The sequence below is a fragment of the Lithobates pipiens genome, unplaced genomic scaffold, assembly GCF_037356315.1.
Source record: "Lithobates pipiens isolate NorthernLeopardFrog02 unplaced genomic scaffold, aLitPip1_a1.2 Scaffold_18, whole genome shotgun sequence".
Classification (NCBI taxonomy): domain Eukaryota; kingdom Metazoa; phylum Chordata; class Amphibia; order Anura; family Ranidae; genus Lithobates; species Lithobates pipiens.
Window position 1 is genome coordinate 627,554,728 of NW_027507758.1, and position 21,181 is coordinate 627,575,908.

Consider the following 21,181-nt stretch of genomic DNA (forward strand, 5'->3'; position numbering starts at 1 on the left):
TTCCTTTAGAAATTTCTTTTTGTGCAGGGACTGTTCTAAGCACGGGAAACACGTGCCATTTTGCATGCATACTATAGACACCCCCCAGTTTCGATATTTAAAAGAATATTTCACTTTTATTTTTTCACTTTAAGCATCATTAACCACTTCCCGACCGGCGCACGCCGATGTACGTCGGCAGAATGGCACGGGCAGGCATATTGGCGTACAGGTACATCCAGTTTTAAATGCCGCCCTGCGTAGTCGGGACCCCTGTGAGTCTGGTCGCGGGTTTCCGAGGACTCGATCGCCGCGGGCATACCCGTTATCGTCTCACGGGGCGGCTGAACTAGGAGATGCCGTTGTAAACAGCATCTCCCCGTTCTGCCTAGCAACAAGTGACGCTGATCTCTGCTCCAAGTGATTGTAGCAGAGATCAGTGTTCACTAAAAGAAAGCCCAGCCCCCAACAGTTAGTAACACGCCCCTAGGAACACTTAACCTCTACACTGCCATCCACTGGTTAACCCCTTCACTGCCAGTGTCATTTACACAGGAATCACTGCATTTCTATAGCAGTGATTGCTGTATAAATGACAATGGTCCCAAAAATGTGTCAAAAACGTCCGATGTGTCCACCATAATATTGCAGTCACAATAAAAAAATCGCTGACAAAATAGGGGATAGTTTTATGGCATTTTTATTAATAATTTTTTTTTTTACTAGTAATGGCGGCATTACTAGTAAAAAAAAAAAAAAAGATTAATAAAAATACCATAAAACTATCCCCTATTTTTTAAACGCTATAACTTTTGCGCAAACCAATCAATAGTCGCTTATTGCGATTTTTTTTACCAAAAATATGTAGAAGAATACGCATCGGCCTAAACTGAGGGAAAAAATGTTTTTTTTATATATTTTTGGGGGATATTTATTATAACAAAAAGTAAAAAATAATGCGTTTTCTTCAAAATTGTCGCTCTATTTTTGTTTATAGCGCAAAAAATAAAAACCGCAGGGGTGATCAAATACCACCAAAAGAAAGCTCTATTTGTGGGAAAAAAAGGATGTCAATTTTGTTTGGGAGCCATGTCTCACGACCGCGCAATTGTCAGTTAAAGCAACACGCAGTGCCGAATCGCAAAAAGTGGTCTGCGTGCTCTGAACCCAGTATACACCGCTATATCCATCTATATAGCTAGCTATCTTGCTCGTTTTAAATAGAGCTTGCAGTCAGTGGTAGGAGATTGTGCGTGCTGTCTGCGTGCTCTGAACCCAGTATACACCGCTATATCCATCTATATAGCTAGCTATCGTGCTAGTTTTAAATAGAGCTTGCAGTCAGTGGTAGGAGATTGTGCGTGCTGTCTGCGTGCTCTGAACCCAGTATACACCGCTATATCCATCTATATAGCTAGCTATCTTGCTCGTTTTATAGGAGCTTGCAGTCAGTGGTAGGAGATTGTGCGTGCTGTCTGCGTGCTCTGAACCCAGTATACACCGCTATATCCATCTATATAGCTAGCTATCTTGCTCATTTTAAATAGAACTTGCAGTCAGTTGTAGGAGATTGTGCGTGCTGTCTGCGTGCTCTGAACCCAGTATACACCGCTATATCCATCTATATAGCTAGCTATCTTGCTCGTTTTAAATAGAGCTTGCAGTCAGTGGTAGGAGATTGTGCGTGCTGTCTGCATGCTCTGAACCCAGTATACACCGCTATATCCATCTATATAGTTAGCTATCTTGCTCGTTTAAATAGAGCTTGCAGTCAGTGGTAGGAGATTGTGCGTGCTGTCTGTGTGCTCTGAACCCAGTATACACCTCTATATCCATCTATATAGCTAGCTATCTTGCTCGTTTTAAATAGAGCTTGCAGTCAGTGGTAGGAGATTGTGCGTGCTGTCTGCGTGCTCTGAACCCAATATACACCGCTATATCCACCTATATAGCTAACTATCTTGCTCATTTTAAATAGAGCTTGCAGTCAGTGGTAGGAGATTGTGCGTGCTGTCTGCATGCTCTGAACCCAGTATACACCGTTATATCCACCTACATAGCTCTTCTCTAATTGAGCCATCTGCCATCTGCAGGAGTTAGTGGATGTTGTGTGTGCCTCCAGCACAATATACACTACCCAATTGCTGGTTTTCCCAACTCCCTTCAGGCCATTACCATGTCTGGAAGGCCAGCAAGGAGAGGCAGACAGGCGCAAGCCGAAAAAAGAGGGCAAGCAGGCTTTGTGTCTAGAGATAACAGTGCTGGTCGTGGACGCGGTGCATCGTCATCATCAGCACGTGGCCATGGGACACGCTTGTCCTTCTTTTCGGCAGCTGGACATGTTGAGCCGCAACATGCCAACGACTTGGTAGAGTGGATGACCAAGCCCTCTTCATCCTCCTCATCCTCTCTCACCCAGGCTCAGGGTACTAGCAAAGCAGCTGCCAACGCATCGTCTCCCCTCCTCTCAATGTCATCATCAGTGACTCCTTCCCTAAACCCACCACATCCTCCTGAGGAGTTTCCTGAACTCTTTGAGCACAGTGTTGGGTACATGCTCCAGGAGGATGCCCAGTGTTTTGTAGGCTCTGATGATGATACTCAGCTAGAGGAAGGCAGTAGCGTGAGCGCAGAGAGAGGGGATGCTCAAGAAGGACAGCAATCTGGCAGTCATGTTCCACAAGCTGCAGCATACTGCCAGGTTTGCTCCAGCGATGAAGAGGGAGGGGATGATGAGGGCACTGACTCCACGTGGGTGCCTGGTAGGAGAGAGGAGGAGGAGGAGGAGGCACATGTCCAACGAGGCAGGATGCCCTCCGGGGGCCATCTTAGGGGCAGCACACTGACTGAATCACACCGCAGAGCTCCGCCTGTGCAGGGCGCTGCCTCTGCGCGTTATTCTAAAAGTTCTTTGGTGTGGGCCTTTTTTGAGACGAGTGCATCAGATCGCATCGCTGCTATTTGCAACATATGTCTCAAGCTTATCTCGCGTGGCCAAAACATCAGCCGCTTGGGCACCACATGCTTGACCAGACATATGTTGACCTGCCATGCAGCTCGTTGGCAAGCGTACCTCAAAGACCCACACCAAAGAACAAAGCGGACCTCTCCTTGCTCCTCATCAGCTGGGATCTCCAACCCCACTAGACCTTCAGTCCTCTCTGAAACCTGCTCTGAGAGGAATGAAGGTGTAGAATTAGGTGTGTCACAGCCAAGTGCTTCCGGGCACTCTGCTAGCAGTACACCCACATCCGATTATAGCAGGCAAATGTCCCTGCCCCAGCTGCTGGACCAGCGAAAGAAGTTCACTCCCAGCCATCCACATGCCCAGCGGTTGAATGCTAGCTTGGCTAAATTGCTAGCCCTTCAACTGCTGCCTTTTCAGTTGGTAGACTCGGCCCCCTTCCGTGAGTTTGTACAATGTGCGGTTCCTCAGTGGCAGGTCCCCAAACGCCACTTTTTCTCACGGAAGGCGATTCCGGCTCTCTACCGGCATGTGGAAGGCAATGTCCTTGCCTCGCTGGACAGGGCGGTCAGCGGTAAGGTGCATATTACCGCTGACTCATGGTCCAGCAGGCATGGACAGGGACATTACCTGTCTTTCACGGCCCATTGGGTCACTCTTCTGGCAGCTGGGAAGGATGCAGGACAAGGTGCAGTAGTGTTGGAGGTTGTTCCGCCACCACGCCTCCAAAATGCTACTATTGGTTGTGACACACCTCTCTCCTCCACCCCCTCCTCTTCTTCTACCTCCATGGCCTCTTCCAGTGCTCTGTCCTCAGAACCAGCGGTGCTCCGTAGGCGTTCCAGGGGCTACTCAAGCACGCAGGCAAAACGATGCCATGCCCTGCTTGCGCTGGTTTGTTTGGGGGACAGGAGCCACACTGGGGCGGATGTTTTGTCAGCTCTGCAGGGGCAGGCCGAGAGGTGGTTGACGCCACGCCAGCTTAAGCCAGGAATGGTGGTTTGCGACAATGGCACCAACCTCCTCTCCGCCCTCCGACAGGGACAACTGACCCATGCGCCCTGTGTGGCTCACGTCCTTAACCTGGTGGTTCAGCGGTTCTTGGGCAGGTACCCGGGCTTACAGGATGTCCTGAAGCAGGCCAGGAAAGTCTGTGTGCATTTCCGCCGATCATTTAATGCCTGTGCTCGGCTGGCTGAGCTCCAAAAAGGAGTTGAACCTGCCCAAGAACCGCCTTATATGTGACATGCCCACCAGGTGGAACTCAACGTTGGCCATGCTGCAGCGGCTGCACACGCAGCAGAGGGCCATCAATGAGTACCTGTGCGACTACGGCACCAGGACAGGGTCAGGGGAGCTCGGTTTTTTCTCACCATGCCAGTGGGGCATGATCAGGGATGCATGCACTGTCCTGTCACCGTTTGAGGAGGCCACAAGGATGGTGAGCAGTGACAGTGCATGCATCAGTGACACTGTACCTCTTGTCCACCTCTTGGAGCATACGCTGCATGGAATAATGGACAGGACACTTGAGGCAGAACAGAGGCAGGAAGAGGAGGACTTCCTTGCCTCTCAAGGCCCCCTTTATCCAGACATTGTTCCTGCTGTGCCACCCATCACACAGGAAGAGGATGAGGAGGAGGAGGATGATTGTGCCAGCATGGAGGTGGAGGCTGGCACTCAGCATCAGCAGCAGCAGCAGTCTTGTAGGGATGATTTACAGTCCCAAGAAGCCCGTGGACTTGTACGTGGCTGGGATCATGTTGTCCTTAGTTACCCAGAGGACTCCGGACCGAATGCCTCAGCTAACCTACGCTGCATGGCCTCCCTGATCCTGCAAAGCCTGCGGAAGGATCCTCGTATTCTTCGGATCAAGGAGAGGGACCATTACTGGCTGGCCACTCTCCTTGATCCACGGTACAAGGGTAAGGTTGCCGACCTTATCTTGCCATCGCAGAGGGAGCAGAGGATGAGACATCTCCGGGAGGCCTTGCAGAAAGGTCTGTGCAACGCGTTCCCAGAGACCGGGAGGTTACAAACTCCTGGTCCTGGACAACGTGTTGCTGAGGCATCGGTCAGAAGGAGCGGTGGAGAAGGTGGCCGTCTGACCGATGCTTTCAGACAATTTTTTAGTCCGCAGCCCCAAGGTATGATCGGTTCCAGCAACCATCGCCAGCGTCTGATTTACATGGTGCAGGAATACCTAGGGGCAAGGTCAGACTTGGACACCTTTCCCACCGAAAATCCTCTGGCTTACTGGGTCTTGAGGATGGATCACTGGCCAGAGCTTGCACGGTATGCAATTGAGCTACTGGCCTGTCCTGCATCCAGCGTTCTTTCGGAACGCACCTTCAGTGCTGCTGGTGGCTTTGTTACCGATCACAGGGTGCGCCTGTCCACCGAATCAGTTGATCGACTGACCTTCATCAAGATGAATCAGTCTTGGATCACCCACAGCTACCAAGCACCTGAAGCTGATGTAACCGAATAATTTTTTTTTAAATATCACATCCCTTCAAGACTGCCTATGCTGAGTGACTGTCCTGTTATGTTGATTGTCTATCCTCTTCCTCCTCCGCTGATATGTTGGAAGAACATTTTTGGTTCTGGGTGATGCCATTAGCCCAATTTTTCTGCCCCTGTTTAACAGGGGCGTTTAATTACAATTTTTGATGCAATACTTTGCAGCAGGGCTAATTCCTGCACTAAAACTAGAGTATATGGGAGAGGTTGCAGTGTCGTGGCACCAGCACCAGTGCCTAAGGCCCAATTTTTCTGCCCCTGTTTAACAGGAGCGTTTAATTAAAATTTTTGATGCAGTGCTTTGCAGAAGGGCTCATTCCTGCACTACAACTAGAGTATATGGGAGAGGTTGCAGTGTCGTGGCACCAGTGCCTAAGGCCCAATTTTTCTGCCCCTGTTTAACAGGGGCGTTCAATTAAAATTTTTGATGCAATGCATTGCAGAAGGGCTCATTCCTGCACTACAACTAGAGTATATGGGAGAGGTTGCAGTGTCGTGGCACCAGCACCAGTGCCTAAGGCCCAATTTTTCTGCCCCTGTTTAACAGGAGCGTTTAATTAAAATTTTTGATGCAGTGCTTTGCAGAAGGGCTCATTCCTGCACTACAACTAGAGTATATGGGAGAGGTTGCAGTGTCGTGGCACCAGTGCCTAAGGCCCAATTTTTCTGCCCCTGTTTAACAGGGGCGTTCAATTACAATTTTTGATGCAATGCATTGCAGAAGGGCTCATTCCTGCACTACAACTAGAGTATATGGGAGAGGTTGCAGTGTCGTGGCACCAGCACCAGTGCCAGCAGCCCAATTTTTCAGCCCTTGTTTAACAGGGACATGTAATTACAATCTTGATATAATATTTCACAGGAGGGCCCGTTCCTGTGCCCACCCAGAGTAACTGTGAGGACTTATAATGTTGTGGCACCAGCACCACAACCACCAAAGGTCAATTTTTCTACCACTGTTCAACAATGGCATGTAATTACAATTCTTGATATAATCGTTCACAGCAGGGCGCTCCAGCGCCCACCAAGAGTCACTTTGAGGGCTTACAATGTTGTGGCAAAACCAACACCTTGTTCCGCCATTTCTGCAAAGCATATAGGGCAGGCCCCTACTTTCAAACATCCAACTTACAAACATCTCCTACTTGCAAATGGAAGGAGACAACAGCAAGTGAGATGAAAAAAGACGGACGGCAAAACAAATTAAACAGGGGTGATAACCCTTCCCTATGTTTTCCAAAAAGCTTAAAAATAGTTTTTTTGACTGGAGCTACACTTTAAAAATGTACCAGTTGAAAATTACACACAGATTCAACTTAACACAACAAATCTACACAGTCCCTGTCTTAGTATATAGGGCCTGGGGGCCACACGTATTTCCTTTTTTTAATATGGGTACGAGGTTCCCCTTAATATCCGTACAAGACCCAAAGGGGCTGGTAATGGGCAGGGAGGGCTACCCATGCCATTTTTCTCAATGATTTTCAACCATATTGCAGGAACCAGACATAACATTAAAACCGCAAGCAGTTTTAAATGACGTTATTTCCGTTAAATGTCATTTTGTGCAGCGACTGTTCTAAACACGGGGAAACACGTGGCACTTCACAGGCATACTATAGACACCCCCCAGGCACGATATTTAAAGGAATATTTCACTTTTTTTTTCACTTTAATCGTCATTAAAATCAGTGCTCCCGCCAAAACTGACGTTTTTAAAACTTTTTTTTGCATTGACCCATGTCCCCTGGGGCAGGAGCCAGGTCCCCAAACCCTTTTTAGGACAGTATCTTGCATATTAGCAGTTAAAATTAGCACTTTTAATTTCGTACGTTCGAGTCCCATAGACTGCAATGGGGTTCTAACGTTCGTACGAATTTGGGGTCCGTTCGAAAGTTCTGGTGCGAACCGAACCGGGGGGGGTGTTCGGCTCATCCCTAATCGCTGCATTAGTGTCACTGGTGCCGCTAGGTAACTAGTTATTTTTTTAGGTTCACCGCCAGGTTTTTATAGCGCTAGGTACCCCAATATACTACCCAATAACGGTTTTAACCCCCTGATTGCCCCTAGTTAACCCTTTCACCCCTTTTTGCCAGTATCACTAAGCAATCGTTTTTCTGATCGCTGCATTAGTGTCACTGGTGCCGCTAGGTAGCTCGTTTTTTTTTAAGGTTCACCGCCAGGTTTTTATAGCACTAGGTACCCCCATATACTACCCAATAATAGTTTTAACCCCCTGATTGCCCCTAGTTAACCCTTTCACCAGCGATCACCGTATAAGTGCCACTGGTGACGCTGGTTAGCCAGTTAGTTATTTAAGTTCCCCGTCAGGTTTTTATATAGCGCCAGGGACCCCCATATACTACCTAATAAAGATTTTAACCCCCTGATTGCCCCTAGTTAACCCTTTCACCAGCGATCACCGTATAAGTGCCACTGGTGACGCTGGTTAGCCAGTTAGTTATTTAAGTTCCCCGTCAGGTTTTTATATAGCGCCAGGGACCCCCATATACTACCTAATAAAGATTTTAACCCCCTGATTGCCCCTAGTTAACCCTTTCACTAGTGATCACCATATAGTGTTACGGGTGACTGGTTAGTTTGCTTTTTATAGCATCAGGGCACCCACCATTTATTACCCAATAAAGGTTTAACCCCCTGATCACCCAGCGGGTGATATCAATTAGGTTTTAGGGTCAGGGTCTGCGTCGCCCCAGGCAGCGCTAGGTTAGTGCCAGTACCGCTAACACCCACGCGCAAGGCATACACCTCCCGTAGTGGTATAGAATCTGAACAGATCAATATCTGATCTGATCAGATCTATACTAGCGTCCCCAGCAGTTTAGGGTTCGAAAAAAAAACATTGTTAGCGGGATCAGCCCAGATACCTGCTGGCACCTGCGTTTTGCCCCTCCGCCCAGCCCACCCAAGTGCAGTATCGATCGATCACTGTCACTTACAAAACACTAAACACATAACTGCAGCGTTCGCAGAGTCAGGCCTGATCCCAGTTTTTTTTGGTAGCGTTTTATATTTAAATCCTGAAGGCAGTGCTTGGTTTTCGGGGTCCGGTATGTGGCTAGGCTCCCAAAAAGTCCCCCACATGTGGGATCCCCGTACTCGGGAGAAGCAGCAGAATTTATTTTGGGGTGTAATTTCACTTATGCCCATAGCATGTGTGAGCAATATATCATTTAGTGACAACTTTGTGCAAAAAAAATAAAAAATTGTAATATTCCTGCAACTTGTGGCAAAATATAAAATATTCCATGGACTCAACATGCCTCTCAGTAAATAGCTTGGGGTATCTACTTTTCAAAATGGGGTCATGGGGGGGGGGGGTTGTGCTATTTTGGCATTTTATGGCCTTCGAAACTGTGATAGGTAGTGAGGAGTGAAATCAAAAATTTGCACCCTTAGAAATCCTGAAGGCAGTGATTGGATTTCGGGGTCCCGTACGCGGCTAGACTCCCAAAAAGTCCCACATATGTGGTATCCCCGTACTCAGGAGAAGCAGCAGAATATATTTTGGGGTGCAATTCCACATATAACTATGGCATGTGTGAGCAATATATCATTTAGTGACAACTTTTTGTAAACTTTTTTTTTTTTTCTGTCATTATTCAATCACTTGGGACAAAAAAAAAAACATTCAATGGGCTCAACATGCCCCTCAGCAATTTCCTTGGGGTGTCTACTTTCCAAAATGGGGTCATTGGGGGGGGGGGGGGGGTTTGTACTGCCCTGCCATTTTAGCACCTCAAGAAATGAGATAGGCAGCCATAAATTAAAAGCTGTGTAAATTCCAGAAAATGTACTCTAGTTTGTAGACGCTATAACTTTTGCGCAAACTAATAAATATATGCTTATTGACATTTTTTTTACTAAAGACATGTGGCTGAATACATTTTGCCCTAAATGTATGACTAAAATTGAGTTTATTCGATTTTTATTATAACAAAGAAAATATATTTTTTTCTCGAAATTTTCGGTCTTTTTCCATTTATATCGCAAAAAAGAAAAATCGCAGAGGCAATCAAATACCATCAAAAGAAAGCTCTATTTGTGGGAAGAAAAGGACGCAAATTTCGTTTGGGTACAACATTGCATGACTGCGCAATTACCAGTTAAAGCAGTGCAGTGCGAAATTGTAAAAAGACCTCTGGTCCTTAGGTTGACAAGTGGTCCGGGGCTGAAGTGGTTAAACATGCAAAAAAATAACTCGGGCAGCAAAAGGGTTAAAGCGGAGTTCCACTCATATAATCTACTTTTCAGAAATAAACATTATAATCCTTCAGCAACATTAATTGGACATTTTTTTTTCTACTCACCTCTTCTTCACTGTTGCTATGGGGTCTGCTGTATTCCGCCTCTTCAGCTCCGCAGTGATTTAGGTCATTTGCCCTGGCGCCTGTGCTCGCTAGGCCTCCTGGGAGATGTGTGTCATTCTTTCCCAGGAGCCATTAGGCAGTGAAGAGGGCTCTCGCTGATGCGATGTGTGCTTACTGCGCATGCATGAGAACGGCCGGTGCATGCTGGTTATTCAGCAGCACTGTAAACCCGGAAGTTTATGCTTGTTGGCTTCGCCTGCCCACAAGTAAGGATGAGCTCCAGCGTGTTCGCACAGCCCACGTGCAGAGCCCACCAGGAAGTCGGCACTGCACAGCGCTAATCACAGGCAGTGAGACATTTCCCGATCTCTGCAGCCACGCATTGGGACAATGTCTCACTGCCTGTGATTAGTGCAGTGCCGACTTCATGGCGGGTCTCTGCTTTTAAAATTCAACATCTAAGCAGTCAGACGGAGTTGTAAGTCCTGTATTTCACTATATAAACTAACTTTACTGTTATAAATACATGTAAAATGCAAAACTCCACTGGGTGTAACAAGATGTCTGCTTTCCCCCTTCTTAGTGTATCCTTACTGTGGATGAGTGTGGGGTGTAGCAAGATGGTGGTGACGGAACGTCACTTCCTTAGCAAACTGCGATGGGTCGCCGAATATGTCTTTACACCCTTGTACAGACAGGAAGTGATGTCGGGTACACACAGGAAGTGATGTCATGTATAAATAGGAAGTTTCGGGTGAGAGGTGAGTCGGGAGGACGTAGAGAGGAGACGTTGCTGGAAGTGGTAGCAGAGGAGGTAATAAGATCTTATTTTCTATTTACACCCAGTAACCCCCCGTCATGTCCGTCCTCTTCCTCCATAGTCACTGTGATGTCTTTTATCTCCAGCAGATGATGATACACACATATATAGTGTGGAGACCTAGATTAACCCCTTCAGGGTCAGAACATTTCCCCACTTACAGGGCCGGAACATTCTCCTCATTGTGGAGATGTGCCCCCTTTCACACCAATCACCTTCTCACCTCATCAGTCTATACTAATGGATCATACCACTTTTATTAGTAGTGGGGGATGGAGAATGCTATGACATCACACTGACCTCACAGCTCTTCCTCCCAATGACCCATGCAGAACTTTTTTATTTTTATTTGATGGTCTTGGGATGTGAGCGGACCATTTGCAACCTCACTAGGGATGAGCTCAGGCGTGTTCGCATGGAACACGTGCAGAGCCCGCCAGGAAGTCGGCGCAGCGCCGCGCTAATCACAGGCAGTGAGACATTGCCCAATCTCTGCAGCCGCACATCGGGGACAATGTCTCACTGCCTGTGATTAGCGCAGCGCTGCGCCGACTTCCTGGCGGGCTCTGCACGTGTTCCATGGGAACATGCCTGAGCTCATACCTAATCCTCACAAACTAAGGTGACCAGATTTTTAAGCAGATCCTGTCCTGGGACAAAACTGGGGACAGCGTCCTCATTCCGGCGACGTCTGGTCACCCTATCACAAACAAAACAAGACTGTTGGTCCTGCTTTGTGTGTATTGATGCCAGAATTCCTTTTACCTACATAGTGGGGGTCCTGTGTGGGTAAATTATATCTCAGTGGGGCTTTAATAAAATGGAAACCTGAATGGTGAGGTGAGGAGGATTCTGGGAATATCATTTGATTTTACTATTTGTGTTCAGATCTAGAGTTTTCCTCCTGTGAAGTCTGGAGAACATATGACATCACATTGCCTCCACCTCCCTCCCTGATAGAATAGAGAAATACAAAGAAGATTCTAGAAGTCACCAGAGAGATGATGGAGGAGAGGTGAGGAGGATTCTGGGAATTCTGGGACATTATCCAGTAACAGACAAGGGATGTGTCTGGATGGTGACTGTATCATTGTGTGTGTCAGGTTCCTATAAGGTGTCAGGATGTCACTGTCTATTTCTCCATGGAGGAGTGGGAGTATTTAGAAGGACACAAGGATCTCTACAAGGACGTCATGATGGACAATCAGCCGCCCCTCACATCACCGGGTAAGAGGAGACTTTATTGTAAAGGAGAGAGCAGTACGGAGGCTCCACCTAGATCCCCCATCATCTGATAAACACATAGAAACAATGTATTCAGTCAGTGTGTGTGTTTCCTACAGATGGATCCAGTAATGGGAACCCACCAGAGAGATGTCCCCGTCCTCTGTATTCCCGGGATTCCACACAGGAAGATCACACCATCCCCCACCATCATCAGGTAGATGGTAAACAATTATTGGTAGTTCTGATTTATACACAGCATGTTTGTTATAATGAATGTTTTATTATATATTCAGAGTGGAAACCTTGAGGATTATCATATTGTTGTTAAAGAAGAATATAAAGAGGAGGATGAGAAGTATGGTGTGTTGGAGAAGTTTTCAGAAGGACACAAAGATATAATGTTGCCACCTAATACCAGGAACCCACCAGAGAGATGTCCTCATTCCCGGGATTCCACACAGGAAGGTCACACCATCCCTTACAATTACAAGGTTGGTGGGACGGAGCATCTAGAACATGGACTTGTGGTGACAATGTGTGGATTTTTTTTATGTGAGGTCACAAGATTATGAGCTTACAGATGTTATTTTTGATCATTCTCTTGGTTTAGGTCGAAAATCTGATAGATATAAAAGTTGAGGTTAAAGCAGAAGAAGAGAGATATGTGAGGGATTATCAACAGTCTATGGAGGAGGATGGACTAACGGGTACATTTATAGAGGAGGACACTCCTACAGAGATCAGCACAGGTGGGTCATTACAATTTTACTTCACCCACAACACTAAAATCAGTCTGTATATGCAGTAAAGCATGCTTGTTATATGCACAGTGGAACCTAAGGGGTTAATCCTCACCATTGTGTCAAAAAGTTGTTTTATCCTGTCTTCTCTGGTCCTCTCTTTCTTCCACAGTCCCCAATCCATCTGCTGATAGTACAGAGCCTTGGGGGCACTCTGCACATGCTTAGTTTGGTGTGTGTTGGTATCAATTTTTTTTTTTTTTTTTTGGGGGAGTGCATGTGATTGTCTCCACAGTGCTGATTGGCCCTGTGCCAAAGGGTCAGGAGTCATACAGCCTCATAGGACAGTCAGAGGAGAATCAAAACTCCTCCTACAAGCTTTAACCAGTGCTTGACTGGACACTGATAGAAGTCACAAGATTGCTATATACTACTGATGAGAAAAGGTATTTAGCAGTTTACATTTATGAAGATAATTGCATGTCCATGTTCTGTGTACTGTGGGAGATCAGATATAGCGAATGCAGAGTCCTGGGGAGACCAGATATAGTGAAGGCAGGCTCCTGGGGAGACCAGATATAGTGAAGGCAGGCTCCTGGGGAGACCAGATATAGTGAAGGCAGGCTCCTGGGGAGACCAGATATAGTGAAGGCAGGCTCCTGGGGAGACCAGATATAGTGAAGGCAGGCTCCTGGGGAGACCAGATATAGTGAAGGCAGGCTCCTGGGGAGACCAGATATAGTGAAGGCAGGCTCCTGGGGAGACCAGATATAGTGAAGGCAGGCTCCTGGGGAGACCAGATATAGTGAAGGCAGGCTCCTGGGGAGACCAGATATAGTGAAGGCAGGCTCCTGGGGAGACCAGATATAGTGAATGCATGTTCCTGGGAGATCAGATATAGTGACTGCAGAGTCCCGGGGAGACCAGATGTAGTGGATGCAGAGTCCCGGGGAGACCAGATATAGTGGATGCAGAGTCCCGGGGAGACCAGATATAGCGGATGCAGAGTCCCGGGGAGACCAGATATAGCGAATGCAGAGTCCCGGGGAGACCAGATATAGCGAATGCAGAGTCCCGGGGAGACCAGATATAGCGAATGCAGGGTCCCGGGGAGACCAGATATAGCGAATGCAGGGTCCCGGGGAGACCAGATATAGCGAATGCAGGGTCCCAGGGAGACCAGATATAGCGAATGCAGGGTCCCAGGGAGACCAGATATAGCGAATGCAGGGTCCCGGGGAGACCAGATATAGCGAATGCAGGGTCCCGGGGAGACCAGATATAGCGAATGCAGGGTCCCGGGGAGACCAGATATAGCGAATGCAGGGTCCCGGGGAGACCAGATATAGTGAATGCAGGGTTCGGGGGTTTAGTAAGACATGCTGTAGTGGAAAGGATCCCTATTAAAGAAGGTATACTGCATCCTCAAATGGTAATATAACCATAGAAAAGTTGCTTTATTGAGGACTATATTCAAATTAGAAAATAGAAAAAACATACATGTCATAAAGCACTTCCATCCATCACCAAAATAACAAAACCAAAACCAAGTCTGGACTGGAGTGGCAACAATATTTGACAAAGTAGAAAAAATGATAGCAATTACTTATGAATCAACAACTGTATCACCTGGCTCAACAAGGAGCTTATATAATAAAACTACACAAGGTGCTATACAGCGATAACAGGTGGTGAGAGAATGATAGGCAAATGTGAAAAATGTCATATGGAATTAAGTACTACCTGTTTTTAGAGCCTGAGAATAGTGTGCAATGAAAGCTATAATGACTTATAATAGCATTGCATGGGTCATATAACACATACTGGATGATGCATCTAGAGTAGACTATACATGGGCCGAACACCACCCGGTGTGGTTCGCAGGCAAAACTTTCGAAAACCTCACAAAAGTTCAGAACCAAATAATAAACCCATTTGAAGTCTATGGGACTCGAACTGGAGAAATCAAAAGTTCTCATTTTGAAGGCTTATGTGCAAGTAACTGGGCATACATTGGTTATTGGCGTCCGGGTACTGCCCTGGGGGACATGTACCAAAGAAACAAAGTGGCAAATCTGTTCCTTGTATAGAAGCTGCTGCAAAACTGACATTTTATAAAGCCAAAAAAAATAATTTAATTTAAATAAATTTTCCCTGCAAGCTTTCTTTATTTTGTAAGCACTGGCTTGCGGAGCCAGTCTGTATGATGAGGCCACAATGTAGTGCACTGGGAACAAGATTAGAGATTTTTTTGATAAATTCTGGCGTCTCTTCCATAGACTTTGGATAGAAGTGACAGGTGTGGAAAAATTGGTCTTTTGGGTGTTGGTGGTCCCTTCACACTGTAACCCTATAGAGGTACTGTTGATGAATCAAGTAATGGCTGTGCATCGTCAAGGTGTAGGTGGCTGACTTTGTGTTCAAATAACTCTGCTGATTCCTCCATGCCTGATGGTGGGGCTATGGCAGGAATAGCTGTGGACAAGGAGGCAGAATAAGCCACTATGGTAGCTGCAGTGAGCTGCGCATTAGACTCTGCTTGGGTGATGGAGGATGAGGAACAGGGATCGAGTCCTGCGGGAATGGCGTCCCTGCACTTTTTTCATAGCAGGAACGCCGTTCCCTTTGCAGGACTAGAGCCGCCCGAGGCTCTAGCACAGGTATCGCTAAAAGGCGGACCACGTCAATGATCTGTGCGGGCACGCCATTTTTTCTTTTTTTTTCTTCAGCTGCTGCTGCTGCCTGCTAGCTGTGTTGTCTTCACAGGGCTGACATTGGAAGAGCAGCACAGAGATGCACGGAGGGCAGGGGCTGGCCATTTTTACTGATAGAATGCAGAGCGGCTCTAGCAACCAATCAACCAATCAGTTAACTGGGGCAGGTCCCGCCCTCTGTCCATCCCTTTGCTGCACTTCCGATGTCAGCTCTGTGCCTCCGATGTCATCTGCTGTGTCCTGTGTAAGGTAAGACAGGCAAGAGGGCACTGTTATGAAGGATGGAGGCGGAAAGTATCAGAAACTGAAAGGAATGAGGAGGGGTGATATAAAAGGGAGGCAGGACAGGAATGTGAAGGGGGTTCTATAAAGGGGCTGAGGACAGGTTTAAATTTTAAACCTGGCTACTTGGTCATCTCCTGTAGTCGCATTCGCAGTCTGGTCATCTCCTGTAGTCGCATTCGCAGTCTGGTCATCTCCTGTAGTCGCATTCGCAGTCTGGCCATCTTCTGTAGTCGCATTCGCAGTCTGGCCATCTTCTGTAGTCGCATTCGCAGTCTGGTCATCTCCTGTAGTCGCATTCGCAGTCTGGTCATCTCCTGTAGCATGACGCATTTGCAGTCACTGTATTTTCTGTGAAATATATATGCATATGAGCGTATCATTTTTATTTATTTTTTTGGTGGGGGAGTGGATCTTGGGTGGGAGTTCCCACACTTTTTTCCCCAGGACTTGACCCCTGATGAGGAAGGTTTAGTAACCAAGTCCACCACCTCCTCTGCATGCTGTGTCTGGATGGCAAAGGCAACATCACTAAACAGAAACAAAGGTGCCCTGCCTGAGGACTGACCATGTCCACCTTTGCCTGTGGACACTAAGGGCCGGTTCACACTGCGAGCCGCGGCGAGGCGTCTCCGACTTCCTCGCCGCGACTTGCAGGGGGGGTCAGCGGCGACTTGCAGAGGACTTCTGCATAGAAGTCAATGCAAGTCGCCCCCGAAGTCGCCCCGAAGTAGTACAGGAACCTTTTTTCTGAGTCGGAGCGACTCGAGTCGCTCCTCTCAGAACGGTTCCATTGTACTCAATGGGGACGACTTGCGGGAGCGAGGCGAGGCGAGCCGTGTCGCCTCGCCTCGCGCCGCAGTGTGAACCGGCCCTAAGGCTCGGTTCACACAGGGGGCGACTGCGATCCGACTTCAGGTCGCTCTAGGTCGCCTCAAGTCGCCTCCAAGTCGCGCTGTAGAAAAATGAATGTGAGTCAATGGAGCTGTCTTAATATACGCTACTGCAGTAGCTCCGACTTTAAAAAAAGGTTCCTGTACTACTTTTAAAGTCGGAGCTACTGCAGTAGCGTATATTAAGACAGCTCCATTGACTCACATTCATTTTTCTACAGCGCGACTTGGAGGCGACTTGAGGCGACCTAGAGCGACCTGAAGTCGGATCGCAGTCGCCCACTGTGTGAACCGAGCCTTACTCTGCTGGCCCCCTCACAGTGCCATGGGGACGTGTGTCTCTCCTTGTTTTCCTCCAAGACATTATGGGGGAAAGCTTATTAACAAAATGTAATAAAGATGTGGAAATGTGTATATGGATGCACTTTAATCAATGGAAAGTGGTGTTTGGTGCACTTTAACTTGAGTACTCACTACACGGACACAGTCCAATGACCTACTCCAATATACTGCGTTAAACGCGCACTAACGCACTCCATTATACTGTGGTAAACGTTCACTAACACACTGCAATATACTGCAGTAAATGTACACCAATGCACTGAAATATGCTGCTTTAAATGTGCATCAACGCACTACAATATACTGCTGTAAACGCGCACTAACACACTACAATATACTGCAGTAAACCTGCCCTGCCAAAATAAAATAACACTAAAGTAAAAATAAACGGTTGCACCACTCCCACACCTGCACTAGATTCACACTAAACTGACAATAGCACGCTATAGCACACTAACTTGCTAATAGCACCGAACAGAGCCCTGTTCTATCTCTCTCCACGCCGCTATCACACTACAAATTATCGCTATGGAGAGAATATTTCTATAGTGTGGGTCAGGACTAAGAGCAATGAGCCCTGATGGGAGAGAGTCATCATGACCGTGTCCAATCTTTGCTCTGACTGCTATGTGCACTGATTGGGCAAATCTTTCATTACTTCAGCCAATCAGGACATCCAATGCACTGTGCGGTGGCGAAGTGCATTGTGGTAGTTCAGCGGGCCGAACAAACAGTCAAACACCTTAACAGCACAGATGTTCCCTGAATGGGCGAACTGCCAAGGTTTGGCCAAAACCCATGCACTGGTTGAACCGTTTGCCAAAAAACTGATCAAGACCACCCAATCATGGCATGGCAAGCCCTCAGCTGATGAAGTAAATAGGTGGGGATCTAGATGTGACATTATGGCTGGTAACGGATCGTGGATAAGGACATGTTGAAGGGTGGGCATCTAGATGTGACATTAGGGCTGGTAACATATCCTGGATGAGGACATCATCTGCTGAAGTCCAGGTAAGGAACTATTTATGCAGAGTACATTCAGCTGGTTGTTGTAAAGAACTTGCTGTGATAATAAGTCAGTGTGGATGTAAGCTGCCTTATTCCAAGGCTAATGACCATGTCAGTATAATCCTTCACCGCAAAATAAGATCTTCAGTTTGTGCACATCACAAACCATCCACACATGTATGAAGCTAGTGAGACCGATCTGAGAGCAACAGAGCCGTGTATGGCCACAGGCAGTAGTTCTATAGTGGCTGTCAGTGAGTGCTCAGCTAAAGAGCCGATCGCCTCTGACATGCAGGATCTTGGTCGACCAACATTCAGAGCAGCACATGAGCCGGCAGCTTCAGGCAGACATATCTGACACCCCCATAATCAGCACTATGAAAGTTAATAATAGCCCCCCGAGTTACAATGCACTCTAGGGGAAGTACAAACTCACTGTAAGCTGGTTGTTCACCACTAGACTGCTCAAGTCCCCATAGGATGTGTGTGGTGGTGTGGGGCAACGGCCAGCTGAAATCGGTTCCATGATGGAGTAATGGATCTGTCTATTCCCAGTTGCTTTTCATTGCTGTGTCAGCCTTGCAAGCCTGGAAATGGACTAAACACAATCACGGTCATCGCTGCCCGTCAGCCAATTTTAATAGCTATAACTGTAGTTGCATCAAGAGTGGGACTCTGTAGCATGGGAACAACAGTCAGTCAACGCGTTTCATCTGCTTCCTATGACCGCTTCGTCAGGAACCACTAAAATAATTGCATTTCCATGTTCTGTGTGAGACCAGATATAGTAAATGCAGGGTCCTAGGTTTAGTAATACTTAAAACAAAATACATCCTCCAGCCGTACTGTTCACTGATTGGTCCAGAGTAAACACTTGGCAATATCAGAAAGACACAATATATGTATCTAAACTGGATTTATGTAGATTCTGGGATTCAGCTGTCAGCAAAATGTTTATCTTCTTCATAGGTGTTGCTCTACCTAGACATCTGGAGCTTATGTCTTGGGTCTTCTGCCCCATGCCCGGGTCTAACAAGATCTCTGACAGAGTAATTCTCCCAGGGTCAGTTGGTCACTTGTTCTGTTAATTTTTGGCTGTGCCAGGTGGAGGGATATGTCTGTATAGTCTTGGACCCAAGTCACTGAGTGCAGTCTTAGAAGATGGGAGGCAGCGATGTGGGGCCTCTGCAACTTGTCTCATGCAAAGATTTAAAGCAGAGTTCCACCTATAAATGGAACTTCCACTGATTGGATCCCCCCCCTCTGGTGCCACGCTTGCCATCTTTCAGGTGGAGGGGGGAGCAGATACCTGTCAAATCCAGGTATTTGCTCCCACTTCCAGGTAAAGATAGCCGCACATTGTGTGGCAAACTATAATGTCCGGCCCCTCCTCCTTCCTCTTGCTGGCTTCTGGGAGACACATAGGTCCCAAAAGATAGCAGGGACCATTCAGAAAGTGCAGCGCATCTCGCGCATGCGCAATAGGAAATGGGCTGTGAAGCCCATTTTCCTTAGTAATGATGCCACCGCCTGCACCCGGAGATGAGGGAGTTTCGGGTGTCAACATCGCATGCTCCCAGGACAGATAAGTGTCCTTATATTAAAAGCCAGCAGGTGCAGTATTTTATAGCTGCTGACTTTAATTATTTTTTTTTTTTACCCAGACAGAACTCCGCTTTAAGCTTCCACTGATTACTGAATACCAATATTATGAGTCCTGACCATTACACTGTATAATTTATATTTTACATTACATACTCCTGACCCCTGCACTATATACTCCATGTTGTACATTGCATACTCCTGACTAGGGATGAGCACGAGCATAAGTTTGACTCAAACATTGGGTGTTTGCCCGTTCGAACATTATAGGGCATTCGTGGGAAATTTGAGCGCCTGCAGAACGCCCCATAATGCACTGCAAGATCGCAGTATATTGACGGCTGCAGATTGGCCAAAGCATGCACCTGACCTGCATGCTTTGGCCAATCACAGCACGCTCTGCTGAGAGATCCATAATTGGCCAAAGGAAGGGTGCCTTTGGCCAATCATGGCTCCGGGGGCTATGTCCACGCCCCACACTATGTAAGGCTGCTTACATAACAGCTGTACACAGTGTAATGAATGAGAGCAGCAAAATTAAAATTCTAAAGGAAAAAATGTCATTTAAAACTGCTAGCAGCTGTAATGTATTAGCGAATCCGACAATATGCATAAAAAAAACCTTCAGGTCTGGTATGGATATTAAGGGGAACTCTGCGCCAAAATTATAAAAATAATGGCATGGGGGCCCCCCCAAAATCCATACCAGACCCTTTTCCAAGCACACAACCTGGCAGGCCATAGGAAAAGGAGCAGTACGAGAGAGCCCCCCCCCCCCTGAACCATACCAGGCCACATGCCCTCAACATGGGGAGGATGCTTTAGCATCGTCCCTAAAACATCTTGTCCCCATGTTGATGGGGACAAGGGCCTTTTCCCCACAACCCTTGTCCGGTGGTTGTGGGTGTCTGCGGGGGGCTTATTGGAATCTGGAAGCCCCCTTTAACAATGGGTGACTTCGCTCCCCTCTGACATCAAGTGCTGTCAGAAGAGGGCAGGGTCACCCAGTTACATCACAGAGTAGCCCTGCCCTCAGCTATGTAACAGCTGTCATCGTAAAAAGGCTGCAGTCGTGGAAATGCCTCCCATGAAGGCAGAGGTTTTTTTTTTTTTTTGGTCATCTGCGCTGTGATTTAATATGGATTTACATCCCGGGACACTTTTTTATTTTTATTTTTTTAAAGAAATTGTCAAGATTTACAATGTACCCAATACCTATTCACATAAGGGGGCGGAATCTGGGGGCCCCTTGTTAAAGGGGGCTTCCAGATTCCAATAAGCCCCCTGTCTGCAGACCCCCACAACCATCGGGCAACGGTTGTGGGGAAGAGGCCCTTGTCTCCATCAACATGGGGACCCCAAAGCACCCTCCCAATGTTGAGGGCATATGGCCTGGTACGGTTCAGGAGGGGGGTGCTCTCTCATCCCCCCTCTTTTCCTGCAGCCTGCCAGGTTGCTGGCTCAAATAAGGGTCTGGTATGGATTTTGGGGGTGCCCCACGCCATTGTTTGTTTTTTACATTTTAGCGAAGGGCCTGGTAATGAACTGGGGGGAACCCACGCCATTTTTTTTTCAATGATTTTTAGCTATATTGCTGGGATCTGAAAATACATTACAGCCACGAGCAGTTTTAAACTAAATTTTTTTTTTTCCTTTTAGAAATGTAATTTTGCTGTGGTAATTGTTTTGAACATGGGAAAGATGCGCTACTTTACAGGAAGACGAAGGGGACCTCCCAGACACGATATTTAA

At 47.1% G+C, this 21,181-nt stretch overlaps 1 protein-coding gene across 1 annotated transcript in view; it reads left to right on the plus strand.

Moving 5' to 3' along the window:
• Positions 1-21,181, plus strand: part of LOC143986871 (uncharacterized) — a 116,880-nt gene that overhangs the window by 87,169 nt on the left and 8,530 nt on the right. The window contains exon 20 of the mRNA XM_077485278.1: positions 18,040-18,043. Within this exon, the coding sequence (XP_077341404.1) occupies positions 18,040-18,043 (4 nt within the window). The remainder of the gene's footprint in view (positions 1-18,039; positions 18,044-21,181) is intronic.